Below are 20,501 nucleotides of genomic sequence, written 5' to 3' on the forward strand. Positions count from 1 at the left end.
TCAGTGAACCGATTTTTACTGATCACTGTATCAGTGTCGCTGGCGACTTCCGATAGTGTTAGCGCCCCTCCCAGATAGCGCCAGTTTGCCCGCCAGTACACCAGTAATCCCGTTTAACCCCTTAATCCCCCCAGTTAACCCCTTGACTGCCCTGTCACCAGTGTCCTTGATCAGTGAACCGATTTTTACTGATCACTGTATCAGTGTCACTGGCGACTTCCGATAGTGTTAGCGCCCCTCTCAGATAGCGCCAGTTTGCCTGCTAGTACACCAGTAATCCCATTTAACCCCTTAATCCCCCCCCCCCAGTTAACCCCTTCACTGCCCTGTCACCAGTGTCACTGATCACTGAACCGATTTTTACTGATCACTGTATCAGTGTCACTGGTAACTTCCGATAGTGTTAGCGCCCCTCCCAGATAGCGCCAGTTTGCCCGCTAGTACACCAGTAATCCCATTTAACCCCTTAATCTCCCCCCCCCAGTTAACCCCTGTCACCAGTGTCACTGATCAGTGAACCGATTTTTACTGATCACTGTATCAGTGTCGCTGGCGACTTCCGATAGTGTTAGCGCCCCTCCCAGATAGCGCCAGATTGCCTGCTAATACACCAGTAATCCCGTCTAACCCCTTGATCGCGCCCCCCCCCCCCCCAGTTAACCCCTTCACTGCCCTGTCACCAGTGTCATTGATCAGTGAACAGATTTTTACTGATCACTGTATCAGTGTCGCTGGCGACTTCCAATAGTGTTAGCGCCCCTCCCAGATAGCGCCAGTTTGCCCGCCAGTACACCAGTAATCACATTTAACCTCTTGATCGCCCCCCCCCCAGTTAACCCCTTGACTGCCCTGTCACCAGTGTCATTGATTACAGTGAACAGATTTTTACTGATCACTGTATTAGTGTCACTGGTGACTTCCGATAGTGTTAGCACCCCTCCCATATAGCGCCAGTTTGCCCGCTAATGCACGGGATTTTTTTTTACCAAAAATATGTAGCAGAATACATTTTGGCTTAAATTTATGACTAACTTTGAGTTTACGATATATTTTTTTATAGCTGAAAGTAGAAAATACTGTTTTTTTTTCAAAATTTTCGTGTTTTTTTTGTTTATAGCGCAAAAAATAAAAAGTGCACAGGTGATCAAATACCACCAAAAGAAAGCTCTATTTGTGTGAAAAAAAGGACGTAAATTTTGTTTGGGTACAGCATTGCATGACCGCGCAATTATCATTTGAATTAGTGCCGTGCCAAACAGCAAAAAAAGGCCTGGTCATTAAGGGGGGTAAATCCTCAGGAACTCAAGTGGTTAAAGGATAAGTTCACCTTTCGTAACATGTTACACCCATATTCAGGGTGTAACATGTTATTGTAGCATGGGCCCTCACATTCTGTAGGAGTCCTGCATGGCACCCATGATGAGGGGCAGACTGACCATTTGGAAACTCGGGCACTGCCCGAGGGCCTGGGGTCAGTAGGGGGCCCCATGAGATGCCCCTGGTACCTTTTTCATAGGCTTTTTTGAGTTTGGCCAAGGACACAGGGGCCCCATGAGCCCCTATTGCCCAGGGGCCCCATGAGTTGTCAGTCCTCCCCTGATCTGCTGATCGTGGGTGCAATCCTTTGCAGGCCTGTACAAAAAAAATAGTAAATGCACATTTTTTTTTACCTGCAGAAAATGCGCATTTATTTTTTTTTTTTAAAGTAAACTTATCCTTTAATACAAATGTTTTCCAATACCCTTTTTTATTGGAGAGTACAAGTACCGATACTTTAAGTCAATTACTCACTGTTACCAAGTACCGATACTTTGCGGTGCATTTTTTGTTCATACAAATCGCACTGCAAAGAATAGCATGCGGTGCAATTCCTGTCCAAATTGCATGCGGTTTCCCGACCAGTCCTGTAGTTTCAGGTACTCGTGAAAATACTCGATATCTGCACTGATACCGGTATTGGTGCATCCCCAGTTTTATATTTCAAATGCTGAATATTTTTTAATATATATAGTAAACATAAAATATGCTGTAAGCCTACTACAGAACATTATGGAAAAAAAATAAAGAACGAAAAAAAACCATTATGGGTTTTATAGGAGAGAGAATACAGCTAAAACTGTTTACCTTTACACTCTCTCTCTGTAAATTAAAAAAGAGAGAGGGAGGAGGGTAGACGTGAAACTTCTGCTTGGAATTTGTAAATATGTATTCTTCATATGCATTGTTTTCTCAAATTAAATTTTTTATCAAATAGATTAATAAGAAATGTGAACCCAAGAAATAGTACCATGACTAATGGCTGGTTACTTTTAGCTCTGCAGTGCACTGCTTAGGTGTGGCCCTGGCTCTGACTTCCTGTCCTGTCCCAGATCACCTGGCCTCAGGCCTGGAGCAACATGTGCATGAGCTCAGTGGGGTTAAAAGACAGCTGAAAGAAGAGATCATTACATGGTTACTCTTTGGCAGCCAGGATGATGAAATGGATGATGTGAGTGAACATGCCCTGTGTATTAATAAGTGAGTATACATACCTGGTACAGAAAAGTTGTTGAATGATAAATACATTTTCCAGTAAGTACATGTGAGTAAATTATTTCTTAATTTTACTTGAAAAGTATGTTTTTTTTCTCCTCCATTGAGGGACACCAGGTAGTCCATCACCTTTTGAATCCAATACGTTTGTATTTCAATGGTTTTTATTAATTAATAACAACACAGGAACAAATCACGCCCACGCAGGGGCTATCAATTGCAAATAGAAGAAGTAGAAAATTAAAGAAATCGGTGCTCTAACACCAACAGGGCAAAAGATCACCCACGCAGGGGCTATCAACGGCACTTAAATAACAAAATATAAATATAACACTGAGAATAACTCAGACTAAAGGCAGCTATCCACTGCCACACCAAAAACAGAGAAAAAAAAAAAGGGGGGGGGGGGGGGAAGGATAGAGAAGTACAAAAGAGAAAAGATAATCAAACCAAGAGCAGGGATCCAAGAACGCCAAAGCTGAACAACATCACATCCCCAGACTAGCCAGGGGGAGCGTGGGAAAGGTATATTGCAACCACAGCTCCCATATTTTCAAGAATTTACATTGGGAGTCGTTGCAGATACTCGACATTTGTTCATTGAGCATCATAGTGGTCATACGGTCCCGCACTCCCTGAAGAGGGACAAACGGACTCCTCCAGGCCTGAGCAATTGTTCTAGAGGGCGACAAAAACAAATAGGAAGCCAACTTTTGCTGATGAGCCAAGAGGCCCGGTATGGGACAATGAAGCAAAGCATACCGAGCATCCCGTCGTATTAAAAGAGCATGTAGCTACAAGCGACCAGGCCCTATTCCAGTCCTCCGGATCCACAACCACTCCCAGGTCGCACTGAACAACATATGAAAGAGAAGTATGCGACAAGCGTCTATTCAAAGCTGCATAAAGAAGGGAAATAAAGAAGGGAAATAAGGCCTGGGGCGCCCGGCCGTTGTTGACAAAGCAGTTCAAAGGCAGATTTCGGGTACGGGAAGACAGAAGTGCCCCACAATGAGAGCAGCCAATGCCGCAGTTGAAGGTAACGAAAAGATTCCACCGGGGGGACATCCTGTGACTCCTGAAGAGAATTCCAGGTAGGGAAGGACGGAGAGGTCAAAAAGTGTCGTACCTGTGAAAAACCATTGGTCACCCACCAAGAAAACGCCCTTGGTTGATCTAAACCCGGTGGGAAGAGGGGGTTGTTAGTGATTGGGAGCAAAGGCAAAAAAGGTGACATTAGGCCACTGGAGTAACGTACCGAGTCCCACACTTGTAAGCCATGGAGCAAAATTGGACTCAGTGTCGTGGGGCGCAGGGCAGGAAGAAGCCAAAGGAGTGTCGATATCGCAATAGGGGCACAATTAGGTAATTCCAGGAGGACCCAGAGAGGTATGTCTGAGGAAGCATGCAACATAGATAGCGGGGCAATCTGACTCGCCTGATAATATTTAGTAACATTTGGAACCCCAAGACCACCCTGGAGTCTATGGACAAAAAGCGTAGTTCTGGAAACTCTGGGGCGTTTATCGGCTCAGATAAAACGCATAATCTTTACGTGAAGCAACCGAAGGAAATGAGGAGGAACCCGTACTGGGAGGGTGCGAAAATAGTATAACAATTTCGGCAAGATGGTCATTTTCACTGAATTAATCCGTCCTATCCATGACAGGTGCGGAAACTGCCAAGAATGCATAAGAGAGCGAAGCAATGGATAGTAATTTGCAGCAGTGAGTCATAGGTGGGGGTCAAGCGAATGCCTAGGTATTCAAGAGAAGAAGCCCATTTATAAGGGAAGTGGGACTGTAGGCGCGAAACCAAATCTGAGGCCAAAGTAATATTAAGCGCGACAGTCTTATCCAAATTGATACAGAGACCCGAAATCAAGAAGAAGCGCTCAAGAACCTGTTGAAAATTTGAAAGTGTCGTCAGGGGATTAGTGAGAGTCAAGAGGGCATCGTCCGCAAAAAGGTACAACTTGAACTCCTGTCCCGTGTATGGAACCCCCGATACATTACAATCAGTCCGGAGCGCCATACCCAACGGCTCAAGCGCCAGGACAAAGAGTGCTGGGGACAGGGGGCATCCCTGTCTCGTACCTCACCAAATAATAAAGGAATCTGAGAAATACCCAGCATATTTAACGGAAGCCGAAGGGGAAGAATACAAGGCTTGAATCCAAGAAAGAATAGAGTCCCCAAAACCCCAGCGAGACAGCACAAACCGCAGATAGTCCCAGGATAGAGAATCAAAGGCTTTATATATGTCTAAGGACAGTAAGAATCCCGGTATTTTCCGCTGTTGTAGAAAATGTATAAGATGGATCACCTTACGAACGTTATCACCCGCCTGTCTCCCAGGGACGAAACCCACTTGGTCCCTGTGAATCAGGCTACGCAAATATTTATTGATACAACCGCTGAGAATCTTGCCTAATATCTTCAGGTCTTCATTAAGAAGAGAAATGGGCCAAAAGGCTTGCGGTTCCTGCACATGATCGATCGTCTTAGGAATCAAAGAGATATGCGCTCTAAGCGCTTCTGGAGATGGCAAGGAGCCCTGTCGTAACTCATTAAAATAATCAGCCAAGAAGGGTGCTAACAGGGTTGCAAATTTCTTATAATAGAGGCCGGAAAAGCCATCTGGACCTGGGGCCGCGGTGGACCGTAGAGATTTAATAGCTTGTAGCCCTTCCGGTATGGTGACACCGGCATTGAGAGCCTTCTGCGCTGCCTCAGTCCAGGAAGTTGGAGCTCTTGAAAAAATGCCTCTGCCTGAGCCACAGGGAAGGGATCTGGTTTAGCGTAAAGGCGCGAAAGAAAGTCCACAAAACGGGAAACAATCTGCTGGGAATTAGAAGTACAGCCACCCACGGGAAATGGCAATCGGATCGGTTTGTGGGGTTTCCCCAGAGAATTGAGTTTCCTGGCCAGCATCGGACCAGGTTTATTCGCACAGGAATAAAATTTGTGTTTGGTCCAACGCAGGGCCCGTTCCGCCTCTGAAGAGGCGAGTAGATCCAACTCTGCCGCCAGGGTGTCCCGAGCGCGTTTATGGGCCATGGATGGGAATGACTTCCAACGAGAATCCACAGAGGCCAACAGAGAATGAAGCTCCAAAAGTCGGCACCCCCGTTCCCGCTTCTGAACCGCCACCAGCTGTATAACCTGACCCCGCACCGTGGCTTTATGCGCCTCCCACAGGAGAACTGCCGAAGAAACAGATCCCGAGTTTTCCGAGTGTGTGCGTACGAAAGATTCTATTTGTTGGCAAGTGACCTGAGTGGTCAATAAGGAATCATTAATGCGCCCGTGAGAGGGACGCCGTACCGACCCAGAAAGGTCCAGAAGGAGTACCAGAGGATCATGGTCCGACCAGGGCGAGAAGGGAATAGTTATCCGCCTGACCAAAGGAAGCTGCTGAACATAAATGAATATATGATCAATTCTACAAAAACTGTCATGGGGGTTGGAGTAGAATGTTAAGTCGCGCTCAGTTGGGTGAAGTTTCCAGGAGAGAATGGGCCTCCTCCGGCGTAACAACCGAGTGACTGCGGCCCTGGTAGTTGAAGGTGAGGCGGAACGGAAGGCCCCAGGCTTATTTAATTCTGTGGTTCACCAGGACCGAAGTGAAGGGCTTCAACTGACGTAGTTTCTGCAGAGTGGTCTGGGAGAGGTCCGCGAAGAGCTGGTAGCAATGTCCCTGGAATCTGAGGTCTGGTTTGTTTCTGGCCGCCAAGAGGATGGTTTCCTTAGTGCGGTAGAAAGTGAACTTAATGATGATGTCCCTCGGGCCCAGCCAGTCGTCTGGGGCCCAATGCACAATGAATGCGGTCAAATTCAAGCCGGTCGATGGGAATTGTGGGCATCAGCTCCTGAAACAGAGCAGTAGAGGTGGAGGTGAGATCTGTGACCGTTTCAGGTATACCCCTTAACCGCAAATTGCCGCGATGGGAACGGTTCTCGAAATCCTCAAGTCGGAGCAGCACATCCGCTAATTCTTTCTTGGGGTCACACAAGTCCTGCTCGTAACCCCCAATGACCCTTTTGGTGATGCTTTTATTACTGTTCATGACATTAGGGAGATTTCACTTTCCATACCTGACAGCAGGGCAAGAAATGATGGCAGCCTTTGTCACTGTGATTGGAAGACACCTGACAGAGATTCTAAACCTTCCCCATTTTGCTAAAAAGTTGTTGCATTCCTTGTCCATAGTAAAACGATTCCACATCACTTCCTATCTTGCTGGAAAGTCTGAAGAAATCTCAAACATCCCTTATTCATGTTTCTTTCCTTACTTAATCTATAAAAAAAAAAAACTAAAGAAAAATAAAAACTTTGGCTATAGTCAAGCTTTTGTTTGTATGCGTAGCTCAAACCTTTCACTTTTTTTCAGTTTTGAATAGAGTAGGATAGTATTAGTTTTTGCTGCTTCATCTGTGTCTATTATGTAGACCCACTACTCAATTTGTCCTGGTGTGTATTATCACTGAGACAGAAAACAATGGGAGATCCACAGTTTTAGATTGTCATCAGTCCATTATGTTGGAATCAGAAAAATTACAGGTTGTTCTCAATGGTCCCTTCTCAAAGAAGGAGCCTTGTATATCATGCATATGTTTTGTCTTAATCTGAGTAAACAGCAACAGGGTAATGACATTGCAGTAATTCCAGTAAGGTCAGACACATCTCCTATCACCAAACTGATGACCAAAACTATAACTTGTCAGTGAATTAAAAGTCCACATGGTTTCAGTTCAGGAAGTGAGTTAATAATATACGCTGTGTATGCATGGTAAAATATAATACCTCACTGAATGTTTGTTAATGTCCACGCTTTCAGGTACTTCCACCACCGTGCCTTCCACAGAGTTCTTGTAAGCCTTACAATGAAGGATTCCAATGCTGCTATGTTATATTTTGGGAATCCACTAGAATGGTAAGTTGAATCTGGAATGCTCATTTTTCTCTGCAAAAATGCGTGCTTTTATTATTTTTTCCCAAATGGTGAACATATCTGTGACGGAAGCGTAGGCAGAGGACAGAACACGTAAAGAAAATGGGGAACACACAAAAACCTTATTGAACACTGAAAGACACTCAATCCGGACAGTTCATGGCACTCCGCGACATGCGGCTTGTAGGGACACCCACGGTAAGCAGGCTCACGGGGACCCAACGGGACTTTTGCTGTGGAGTCTGGCCTCAGCGCAGCTCCCACCCAGCTTTCTAGGGACATCGGGTTCACGGGAACTCAACGGGACTCTAGCTGTGGAGTCTGGCCTAGCACAACTCCCGCCCAGATTTCTAGGGACATCGGGTTCATGGGGACTCAACGGGACTCCAGCTATGGAGTCTGGCCTAGCACAATAGGGACACTTCAGGACCCGGGTGGTCGGTGCGCACGACAGGGACAGTCCAGGACATGGGTGGTCGGTGCGCACAACAGGGACAGTTCAGGACACGGGTGGTTGGTGCGCACACCAGGGACAGTTCAGGACATGGGTGGTTGGTGCACACGACAGGGACAGTTCAGGACACAGGTGATCGGTGCGCACAACACGGACAGTTCAGGACACGGTCGGTGCGCACAAGAGGGGCAGTTCAGGACACGGGTGGTCGGTGTGCACAACAGGGACAGTTCAGGACCCTCACGGTAAGCGGCTTTCAGACCCTCAGCAGCAGGCAGCTCCAGACAGGGACGACCAGCAGTCAGCGTTCCAGGGACAACCAGCGATCAGCAGACAGCAGCAGCTCCCTGGGCACTCAGCAGCGGACGGCTTTCAGGGACACGCAGCCACGGACAGTGTGTGGGCTCCCTCAGCAGCAGCTCCCAGGGCACTCAGCAGCAGACAGCTTCCAGGGACATGCAGCCACGGACAGTGTGCAGGGTCCCTCAGCAGCAGCTCCCAGGGCACTCAGCAGCAGACAGCTTCCAGGAACACGCAGCCACGGACAGTGTGCAGGGTCCCTCAGCAGCAGCTCCCAGGGCACTCAGCAGCAGACAGCTTCCAGGGACACGCAGCCACGGACAACGTGCGGGGTCCCTCAGCAGCAGCTCTCAGGGCACTCAGCAGCGGACAGGGTGCAGCGGTGCTCAGTAGACAGGCTTGCAGGGTCTCAGCTGTGGGGTCTGACCTTTGAAGAGGGGGCTCATGCAGAGCGCTCAGCGGGGATGGCTGTGGAGACTCCCACCCTGGGGCATTCAGCGGAGGGCAGCGGGTACTCTCAACCCTGGGGTATTGCAGAGGGCTACAGTCCTGACCTTTTGGGGGTCTGCAGAGCGGTAAGCGGGGATGGCTGCGGAGACTCTCACCCTGGGACATTCAGCGGAGGGCAGCAGGTACTCTCAACCCTGGGGTATTGCAGAGGGCTACAGTCCTGACCTTTTGGGTGTCTGCAGAGTGCGCAGCGGGGATGGCTGCGGAGGCTCGGTCCACCCACCCAAGCCTCCCAGCAGCTTCCAGGGAGGTAGATGATTCCAGCAGCGTGCACAGGAACAAAGAAAAAAAGCTCCTCCTGTGCCAGTCTTTTTAAAAGCCGTGCGGGACGCTGTTGGGTTGCCTCGGCAATGGCTGGCCCAGCACCATTCATGGAAGCTACAAGGACAGAGGAATGTGTAAGGGTGGAGGGATATGGCCGAGGAAGAGCAGGCAAAGGGGGGTGGGGAAGGCACAGGCACTCCGTGACAATATCCTTTGAAGCTGAAGTTTAGGTATGGCTCTTTTTCCAGTTTGGACCAATGTAAGTTGTGGGTCATAGCTGGCCAATTTTTGTGGAAGCTGGAAATCAGTGTAGTATGCATCACTACTACAGTGATCGTTGCTAGCTTCCAGGTCCCATGCCGAGCAGCTGCTCTGCTGCTTTGTTAGCATAGGGTCATATAGTCAGCACAGGCACCATTCAGAGAACACTGCATCTTCTCAATGAATGCAAAGCACTCTCTAATTGGATGAGGTAGAGATTGTGATATCACTCCCCTGCCTCTCCATATTGTCTATTCAAAGAACCCTCAAGCAGACATCCATTTTTTATGCCAGCTTAACATGGGCAGTCTTGTATCGTTACGGGTCCTTCCTGTTCTTGCCTGGCGTTAGGCGGTCATTTCTTATTCATTGTACAGTGCTCATGCTCCAAGAGCAGCACTACTGAAGCACTGTGCAGGGTACAGTCGGACTGGTGAGGTGTGGTTACTAGCACAGGGTATTTTTTAACTGAGGCTTCAATAGGACTTTAACCTCCCTGGCGGTATTCCCGAGTGTAGCTCGGGGTAAAGTTTCAGTACCACAAGCGGTAACCCCAAGCTACACTCAGGAATACCTTGCAGCGCTGCTTCGGGATCTCTTCTTCACTTACCTTGTCCTGCAATCCCACAATGTCCCTCCTGGAGTGTTCCCTGTAATGTCCTCCGGCGGATGCTGGCTTCTGTCTTCTGGGTTCCTTTCCCTGTGATGTCGGGACGTACGGGGGACGGAACTGGCGGGAAATTTGAAAGTTGTAAAAGTGACTTTCAGTATATTCACTAAAATCACATAGTAATACATTACTGTATCAAACCATTTCACATACATTTTCTCCCTAGTGCTCTGTCCTGTGCCCTGCCTGCATTTTTACTGTTCTTTCTGCCTGGAAACTGAGAAATGTCCATGGCGTCCAAAAAGTGTCCCTTTAGGTCAAAAGAGGTTTTAGACCAGCTAGAGAACAGCGATGGTAAATTAGAATCGCAGAATTGAGTGATAATGATTCGTGGGGAAATTCGTCATCAGACACTGAAACGATTTTGCGACTTTGCTCAGTGATGTGCGAACTTGGCGCTATATTTCAAATTTCAGTGTTTTTGGTTTGATTATATTATTTAATTAAATTTATTATTATTATATTTTTTATGATTATTTATTAAATTATAATTTATGATTTCGTGTTTAAAATTTTAACATACCCAGGATGTTTACTAGACTCTTGTTTGAACAGATTTCATTGAGTTATTCCTAAAAATTACAGGCCTACAATAAAAAAAATAATACACATTTCCATGCAAAAAAATGTACTGCTTTGAGCACAGAAATATGGACATAATGAGACCGCTAGGGAGGCTACATAGCCCGACTGAGCTGCAACCCCTTTAGCAGCTCTTAGCTCAAGTAAGGTTGCTGTAAAAATAATCACTGCGAAGGACAAGGTTTCCTCTTAAAATTTAAGAACAGTTTGCATTTGAGCAACCGGTGAGTCACTCTTTGATCACAGAATGGATGGGCTGCTCAAATATAACCGGACGTTACTTTTGCTCAGTACAGCCATTTCACTGGTCCAGTCCTTGTAAATTTTAGTTGCTACTTTCCGGCTAGTTTACATGACAAGAATCTTGGACACTAACCATGAATACAGCCTTTTGGGGTGTACCTGAGATTATTATACGTTCCAATAGAATTTTGAAGAGGGAGAAGGAAACCCATTTGTTGCCTTTTTGTTCATTTGATATAGAAAATCTCAGGATGCTGTCAGTGGTGACTAACAAATCAAGCTTCGTCTAAAAATGAGAGTTTTTAGGTTGGGGCTAATCTCAAAATCAGCTAAACTAGATTAAAAGGGGAAATATGGCCAAAGCCCTCATACTTCTCTTGTGGGTCACAGGACAACACAGAGCTGATCCAGGCTCTGCAGGGAACCCGACAATAATGACGGGATCCACCCAGATGCCTGACAGGCAGCTGGCTCAGCTTCTCAGCGCTCTGCTGAGAGCCTGAGTCAGCCATTCCTGCCCTCTCCACAGCCCAGTGCTCCAGTGACCACTGGAGGAGCAGAGTCCTGAGCTGTGACTGATAATCACTGCTCTATGCTCAGAGTCAACCTGAGAACTGAGCGATCAGTTCTTGGTGTAGAGCTGGTGGGGGACAGCTGCAGCTCGAATCAATGCTTCTTGAACCTGCGATTTTCAAGATTTTAATTTCTTTTTTATTTTGGAAATCATATTGGTTAATGTTTTCTGGTATCAACATTTCTTTACCAGCTATAAAAGGGAGAGAATTTTTTTACCAATGTATAGGCACACTTTTTTTTCTATATTCTAGATATATTTTTTCTGTTTCCAGCTTGCATCATAAAAGAGGAAAAGGAAGCAGATTCTCAGAAACCGAAGAGCTTTACCTTCTATCCTCATTTAACGAAATGGTTACAACTTCAAATGCTGCTGCTGTGGAGACCAGTGGACAGTCCAGCTCCTCCTGTCTGACTGTGCATCATTGTCTTAAAGAGAAATTGGAATGCGACCTGCTCTCTTTATCTGACCAGCTACTCAATAGTTACTCCGCAGAGGTACTCAGCACCCTCAAGTGTCTGCTACATTGGTGTATTCTGCAATACATTAATTTTACCATTCTGTACTTTGCCTCTGTACTCTGATAACAAGTTAACCATCTGTACTCCATAATCCATGTATAAACTGTCCTGTGCAATCTACATAGTAGGACAACAGGGATGTCACCAATGCTTGTCCTTCAAATCAGGGCTGCTCCCCTGATGACTGATTTGAGAATAATCATGCAGCACAATGACAGCTGTAGTAAGCACAGATCCACAGAACTGATGAATCAGACGCAAGAAGATCCTTGCATTGCAGGTTCTCAGGTACAGATTTCTCTCTATCTACCATGAGCAGCACAGTAGTAACATCACCATATTTTACTCCAGCATTCATGAGACTAGCAGTCAGAGGCACAGTGCCTTAGATCAGTGGTCTCCAAAGTGCAGCCCAGGGGGACTTTGCTTGCTTTTATCTGGCCCTTAGGGCATTATCCCCCCCCGCCAACAGTGGGGCATAGTTTTCACCACTGACACCAACAATGGGGCACTATTCCTTCCACTAATACCAATAAATGGGGCATTATTCCTCCCACTGACACCGATGATGAGGCACTATTTCTTCCACTGATAACAATATTGGGGCATTATTCCTTCCACTGACAACAATAATGGAGCATTATTCCTCCCACTTGACACCAATGATGGGGCACTATGCCTCCTTCTGACACTAATGATAGGGAACTATTTTTCCCACTGACACCAATGATGGGGCAATATTCGTCCCACTTACACCAATAATGGGGTATTATTTCTCCCACTGAAACCAATGATAGGGCACTATTCCTTCTACTGACACCAATGAAGGGACACTGTTCCTCCCACTGACAACAACAATGGAAAACTATTCATCCCATTGATATAAGTGATGCAGCACTATATCTCCCGTTCATACCAATGATGAGGTATTGTTTACTCCCACTGATGCCAGGACATTTTCTTCTCTCACTGGCCACAGTCCGGCCCCCCTAAAGTCTGAAGGACAGTAAACTGGCCCTTTCATTTATAAAGTTTGGAGACCCCTGCCTTAGATGATCTTAGTCTGCAGATATACAACTATAAGGCTTAAAGCACAGTAAGTGCACTGCTTTTTTTCAAAAGGAGTTTGACACAACAAGTACATATAAGGGCTCGTGTACACTGCAGCTGAAAAACTCACGTTTAGGAGCTGTTCAGCGTTTTTTTCAGCAGCCCCTGAACTCATCCTAATGTTTTCCTGTGTGTCCATGTACACATCTTCATTTATAGGCATTTGAGTTTTTTTGAACTCAGAAAACTTGCGTTCAGCAGATGATTTTATCAGCATTTTAAATGCAAAACGCTTGTAAACGCAGCAAATCACATTTATAAGCATTTGTGTTTGAAAATTTTTTTTTTTTAACTCTTCCAGTTCCCAATGCTGTCCAGAGCCTTTTTTCATCATGAAAAATGCACGCAAGGCGTTTTCAAGGTACTCAGATGGACAAAACACTGAACACAGGATGTTCCTACCAAGCTCGTCACATTGTATTGACCAATTCACACCTCAGACCTCTCCCACCCATGGAAACAAAAGATATATTAATGACCATTCACACCTCAAATTCCTCGTGTAGACCCCCTGCCAGGTGACTCACTCCACCAGACACCTTTCCCACTCTTGGAAACAAAAGAAATGGTAATGAGCAACTCACACCTAATTATCTCAACACATACTGCTGCCTCTGCTTCTACTCTCTGAAACAGTTAATAATTTACCACTTTTCAGTGCATTCTGGGCATTTGGGAGGTTCTCCTGTGCTTATCTTTAAAAAACGCTTCTAAATGCAAACGCGCATAAACACATTATGCAAACGCGTCTGAACAGACTTTTTTTAACCTACGTTTTCCAGCAATCCGTTTCCATCGTACAGAAGTGTCCCTTGTACATGGGGACTAATACATACAAATAGAATAGAAGATCATTTGATATATTCACCACTGTCTGTCTTCTGCAGTAACCAATATGATACGTAGTCCATTTGCTATGACATAATTGCACAGTAGTTTATGGAGGGCTTTGGAGTAATACAGACAGGGAGCAATATTTGTGATTTATTGTATATCAAGGTCAAAATAGGTAATCCAAGTAACCATGTTATGTCATCTGTTTTCTTTTCATTAGACTACTCCTCCAGATAGTCTAGTCCAGTGTGCCGGCCTTCTGATTGGTGTATTGTCGTGTTATTGTCACACTGAGGTCATCAATGAAGAGCAAGCCTGCAAATCTAGGCTGTTTCAGAAAGCCAAGGTAACTGGTTCAGCTATGTATATAAATAAAGATGCTGATTTTAATCATACAGTACAGGATACAGGCTGAGTATCCCCCCCCCCCGGGTGTCTCCCCTTTATAATCCTACTCATAAGTGGGAAGGGAAAAGAAAAGTGGGATAGATTATTTGTAGAAAGAGAATCTGTCAGCTTCAGGACAGATTCTCTTGGTAGGACACCCTCCCCCACTCACTGATATTCATCCTTGGGAGCACTGATTCTAATCCTTGTATCAGCTCTGTGTCAGAGTTTACTCAGTTTGAATTATCTTCTTGGTTTCCTCATGTGACAGTGTTTTGGCGTGGCAGCTTGAGTGGCAGGAAAGTAAGGAAACCGCATGCACCCCCATACCTGTGAGTGGCGTTGGAACATAGGGAAAGTAAATAACAATGGATGTGGGTGGCCCTATCTATGCATCATGTCCATTTAGCAAACCTTTATTGAAAAAACATTTTTAAAACTAACATTTATGCAGAAGAGCAGATGTCATATGGTGCCAGGAAGTACTACTTATGTTATTGGCTCACATTTCCATAGCATAACTTGAAACCCTAAAGAACCAAATCTTGTGGAAAGCCTTTCCAAAAGATTGGGCGCTGCTGAAACTACAGAGTAGGGAGCAAACTTTAGTCAACAACTCACCCAAACTCTACTGCTCATCAAAGAAATTGAGTGGTGCTCAGGCTGGTTTTTAGATCCAAGATACAAGACAGAATAGCTGGCAAATCATATCCTTATCATATATGCTTTATTGGCACACAGTAGAGGACATGGAATCCATAAAAGCTGATGCGTTTCGGTCACAGCCTTTATCAAAGCTTACATCAAAAAGAACTAAAATTCAGACTTCTATAACATAACAGCCTACAAAATTAGGGGAGGTACATACATAATTAAAATCATTGTTCAGTCTAAATGATTGCAGGTGAAAGTGAAGCAATAGAATTTCAGAGAAAAGGAAGAAAAAGAGGAAACTTCATCTAATGCATATAACTGCAAGCATCCTAATACAAGAGCAGCACAATAAAATAAAACTGCCCTCAACATGGATGCCTGCAAATTGAATGTGAGAATAATAAGAGTCATATTTCAATACAAAAAAAAGATTAACATCCATTCTATTATTTAAACCAAAAGGGACCCTAGTATTGAACGTATAATTCCACCGCTCTTCGCGCGTTACGTCTTTTCTTAAAAGGTTTTCTTACATATTTCAAACCAAGGAAAGAAAAAGAGTCAAGGTTCCCACCATGCTTCTCTCTGAAATGTTTAGAGACATTAGAAATGTTTTTAGCATGTGGATTTTTAGTGTCATTATAGTGTTCAGATATTCTAACGCGTAATGAACGAATAGTACATCCCACATGTTGGAGATGGCAAGCACTGCATTTTATAGTATAAACTACCATCCATCAATTGCAATTGATGTAACATTTTAAAGCGTATACTTTCTCGGTAGAAAACAAAGTAAATGTAGTACTTTTTTTATGCCTTTTGTATTGTCTACATGTGTTTGTACCACATGGATAAGAACACTTCGTTCTCAACCATTCACTACTTTGACCATTAGTTTTTGAACAAAACAAACTGGGTGATAATGTGCCTGATGTAGGAGCTCTTCAGAAAAATTGCATCCGTTTTTTAAAATATCATACACCTTGTCAGCTCAAAGAATTGGCATACATTTTTTAACTATGGCGACAATTTGATTGTACTGCATAGAATATGTAGTAACAAAATGAACTTTGTTGCATGATGTTCGTTTGCGGAATCTATCTTTCTTCAAAGGCTCTATAATTATATTAACCCAATGTTTTTCTTGGGCTGCAATCATATCTCAATCTACCAGATACTGGCTTTATCCCCGCTCTCTAAGTCTACCTGAGACTATATCACATTCCCTTAAAAATCACTTTGAATGGAACAATTCTTTTCGCTCTCACAAACTCACCAATGGGTAATGCTTTAATAGTATGTGTCGGATGACAACTAGAGGCGAGTAATAAGGAATTACCCATAGACTGTTTTCTATAAGTTTTAGTAGTGACTTTGCACTATCCACATGTCCTGTTAAGGTCAAATCCAGATAATCAATAGTGATGGGATGGCAGTTATATGTAAGTTCCAATTTGAACTATTATTATTGAAATATGCAACAAAATGTTTCAACTCAGAAACTGTGCCAGTCCAGACCAGAATCAGATCGTCAATAAAACGTAATAGGAGGAATGTGAGAATGTGATAAAATAAAAAGGTATCCTCCCACCATCCCATATATAGATTAGCTAATGAGGGGGAAAACTTCGCTCCCATCGATGCCCCTTGACATTGAATGTAATATTTCAAATCAAACATAAAGAAATTGTTTAAGCAAAAATTCAATTGCCATACACAAAAATTCCTTTACTTGTATATTATATGTACTATAACATGTCAGGTGGTGTTCGATGGCTGGGAGCAAACTTTTTATTAACCCCTTTCCGCCAGCGCCTCCCGGCCCTTTAAAGTTTCCGGAGACAGGAGGCGGGGCGGGGTTTGGGGATCATGTGACCGTCGTGACGCGTCGTCACGGCGGTCACATGATCGGGAAAGGTCCCGATCAAAAGAGCAGACCAGGACCTTTCCGTGAGTACAGGACGTGTGCTGGGAACGCGCAGGGTGCACACTCTCAGCACATAGGCCCAGACGCCGGGAGGCCGCACATTTGTATGCGGCTGGCGTGAAGAGGTTAATACCCATGGTTTGGAATGGGATATCCAATAAATTCATATTGGTCAGGTGTTCACGCACTGGTAGCCATATAGTGTATGTATATACTGACTTTCTCAATGTGGAAGCTTGGGCTCCAACCTATAGAGTAAAACATGGATTTGAGATCTCACACTATACAAAATGAAGCCAGTTTCTCTTATTGCTCACATGAGGTCTTGTATCTAAATATTACACCCTGCTTACTAGGCCCTACAACTCACAGTCACTAGCGGGCAAAGATAATTAGATTAGAATGTTGGTCCAATGTCTGACAGACGATGGCCTAAAGTGTTACTAAACCCACAACAGTAAAATCAGTCTGTATATGCAGTAAAGCATGCTTGTCATACTCACTGTGGAACCTAAGGGGTTAATCCTTTGCATTGTGTAAAAAGGCCATTTGATCCTGTCTTCTCTGCCCCTCTTGTTCAGATGTCCACCTGATAAGACAGACTGAACCTGTAGCCCTTCTGCACATGCTCAATTTAGTGTGTATTGCTACAGAGGTTTTTTTTTTCTTGGGAGAGTGCATGTGATCAGCACAAGGCCAATCAGCACTGTCCAGACAGAGGGGCAGGGGTTTTGCGTCCTCTTAGAGCAGAAAGAAAACTCCTTCAAGCTTTAACCAGTGCTCTGCTAAAGTCACAAGACTGCTCTAACTGCTGATGAGAAAAGGTATTTAGCAGTTTATATTTACTAAAATAATTGCATTTCCATGTTCTGCGTACTGTGGGAGACCAGATATAGTGAATGCAGGGTCATGGGTTTGGTAACACTTTAAATATCTGCAAAGAATATCCCAGAAGTACAAAATTGTTTATCTTGCATAGAGTATATTGGACCCCCTGAGAATGTACTGTTTTTCCTAGAGAGACTCCCTGCTATACTCTAGATGTACCTTGACAAGGGGATCTCATCCATATGTTTTGGAGCTGTACAAAAATGGTCCAGTACTGGTCTGGGATTTTTAACATTAATAACCTCACATTTCAACCTAATTGTCCTCTTGAGCCACAGATGGAGATTTGGACCTGCCACCTGACCCCGGTATATAAGTAACCAGAACGTTATTCATGACCAGAAAAACTTTCGATGGATGGAGATATGGACCTGCCATCTGACCCCAGTATATAAGTAACCAGAACATTATTCATGACCAGAAACACTTATGCGCAACATTGGTTGTCTGCCCATAGAGGTAGTTCTCAAAAATTTGAGAGGATTCGGCATGTGCACTAAACAGTTTTAAGCTTCTACCCCCATTCTAATAGCAAACAAACTATTTAGACATTCAGATTTTTAGGATAGATAATCATTAGCATTCCCAACTACATGCTATGTATTTTCACTACTCGCACGTATGATACAAAAAAGATTCCGTAAATCAAAGTTATGCTTTAAAAATAACTACAAGTAACTCATTTACATTTAAACTGTATTTTCATTCTTTCATGGATAATACAAGGGTAGCCAAGGCACTCTGAAGTAAATGCCCAGGTGCTCACCCACAACAAAATCCATATAAATCCAAAACTGGTTTAGAGGCATTCAAGGTCTCCTCTGCAAGACCTACGAGTGCCACTAAACCAGGTTTGAATTAATACATTATACTATTCTGCTGCACCTTGAGATTATGATGTAAAATTCCTTTATCTATATTGAATACCTTGATGCATAAAAAACATGGTATGTTAAAAAAAAATTGCATTGCATTTGTTTATAGCTTATGTCTTATGTGTTTTTTTTGTAGATGTTGATACAATGTGTTGGTGAGACGACAGCATTATTAAAGGGAAAGCTACATGAGGAAGCCAAAATTATTTCTTTAGGAATGATAATGTCCCATTGTGTAAGCTGTGTGTGTAATTGTGCAAAGGTAATTGTTTCATGACTATATAACCAGTTTCCCTGCTAATATTGCTTAAAATAGTATTAAAGAGTGTTATAAAATGGGTTAAGTGCATCTAAATCCAAGAACAAAAAAATAGCATCTTACTAGACCTTAGATGTGGTGACTGCTTTAGTCTTTTTTTTTTTTTATGTTTTTTATTTTTACCTGGTGGTCCTGGTGGTCACTTCTTGTACTAGACTTTCAACCATCACTCACTGTGCTGTATCTTTTGAGTAACAGTTCTGCCCCCACGGACAGAACTACAGAGCTCCTCCTTTTTTCCAAAACGGGGAGGATGTTTTATAGTTTACAGAAAGATACGAACTTGGAAGACTCATAACCATATTTGAGATATCTATTCAGTGCTCAGGAAGGATTTCGGACAAGATCTGGTAGGTATTTTCTCCTCACTAAGGTAAAAAAAACTTGAGTGCTGCTCCCCCACAGCCCTTATCTTATACTTACCTGGGCCCCATCCCAATCAAGCACTGTGCATGTGAGCAGCAGCTCTCTCCCTTCTCATAGAGACAGAGAAGATACGTATAACATGTTTGTTCATTTAAATAAAATGTGAACCTTTGCAATCATTTTAACTTGAAAATAAGACGATTATAAAGATGCGTAGTCTGAAGCAATTGTCTGTGAAAAGTGATGAGTGATTCTGGTTGTGCAGTTCACCTGTCTGACTAGAAGCAGATTCTGAAGTGTGCTGAGACAATATCAATACGAAGTTAAGACGTATATTGGCTCATTTGATCCCTGAATTATATAACCTCCTTCAAACTCTCTCATTAGATGTCACATGTCCTCACATACTTGTACATCTCTGTACATTGTGATAATGAAAAAATGATTGCAGCTGTGCGAATTGTAGAATGCAGTAGTTGTGTGCATTTTTAGTCAAAATAAATTCCTTTTGCAGCAAATAAATGATACATATTTGACAGTGTTTTGAAAAACAATGAGGTTTTTAATTTGATTCTTTGATTTGTTTTTTTTATTTCTTTGCAGTCTCGTCCAGCTTTTACAGATCTATTTTTTCGTCTTTTTACATCGAGGATGTTAAATGATTTGTGTGACATTTCTAGAAATTTGGTAAGTTGACTTTGTATTCAGTGTTGTTGTACTGTGTATCCGATACAAGCATTATCTCTTAACCTGTGAGAATGATGAATTGCATATGCTAATTCACATTACTTTTGAATGGGAAAAGTCTTGTTTGATGTTCTCTGTGATTAAAAAAAATCCTTTACATTGTATACTTTTTTGTACTTTATGGTTATTTTTAACTTTGTTACTACAGTGTTGGGCTTACCTTTCTGTTAATTTGTTAATATCTGTGAATGAAAGAACTACAAGTCCTTTCTTCCACCGTGGCGGATTGCTTGCAGTTCTCAATGTACCACTAGCATGCCAATCAGTGTGCTCTTAGTCCATTCGCATGTCCTCCAACTTTCTAAATGAAAGACTGTACAGAGAGAAAGCTAGGGAAGTGTGTGCAGGAGCCTGACATTGCACCTACAATCCACTGATATTGGGTGCAGTGCTTTGCAAACTCCTGTTGGGAAAAATAAGTGCACACTTTTTTCCTGCAAAATGTGCATTTATTATTTTCCCCTTAAAGGTAAACTTAGTCTTTGAAATTGTGTGCACCTGTGAATCAATGACAAACTTCGGTACCCAA

The 20,501-nt window shown here is 43.6% G+C and overlaps 1 protein-coding gene across 1 annotated transcript in view; it reads left to right on the top strand.

Moving 5' to 3' along the window:
* The window catches only part of ATM (ATM serine/threonine kinase), a 194,638-nt gene that overhangs the window by 47,551 nt on the left and 126,586 nt on the right, over positions 1 to 20,501 (top strand). Inside the window, exons 10-15 of the mRNA XM_089691116.1 lie at positions 2,314 to 2,517; positions 7,373 to 7,468; positions 11,619 to 11,841; positions 14,030 to 14,155; positions 18,677 to 18,802; positions 19,829 to 19,912. Coding sequence (XP_089547242.1) covers positions 2,314 to 2,517; positions 7,373 to 7,468; positions 11,619 to 11,841; positions 14,030 to 14,155; positions 18,677 to 18,802; positions 19,829 to 19,912 — 859 coding nt within the window. The remainder of the gene's footprint in view (positions 1 to 2,313; positions 2,518 to 7,372; positions 7,469 to 11,618; positions 11,842 to 14,029; positions 14,156 to 18,676; positions 18,803 to 19,828; positions 19,913 to 20,501) is intronic.

This window comes from Staurois parvus, unplaced genomic scaffold (assembly GCF_062004578.1).
Source record: "Staurois parvus isolate SC_StPar_1 unplaced genomic scaffold, SC_StPar_1.0 ptg000550l, whole genome shotgun sequence".
In the NCBI taxonomy this organism is placed as follows: domain Eukaryota; kingdom Metazoa; phylum Chordata; class Amphibia; order Anura; family Ranidae; genus Staurois; species Staurois parvus.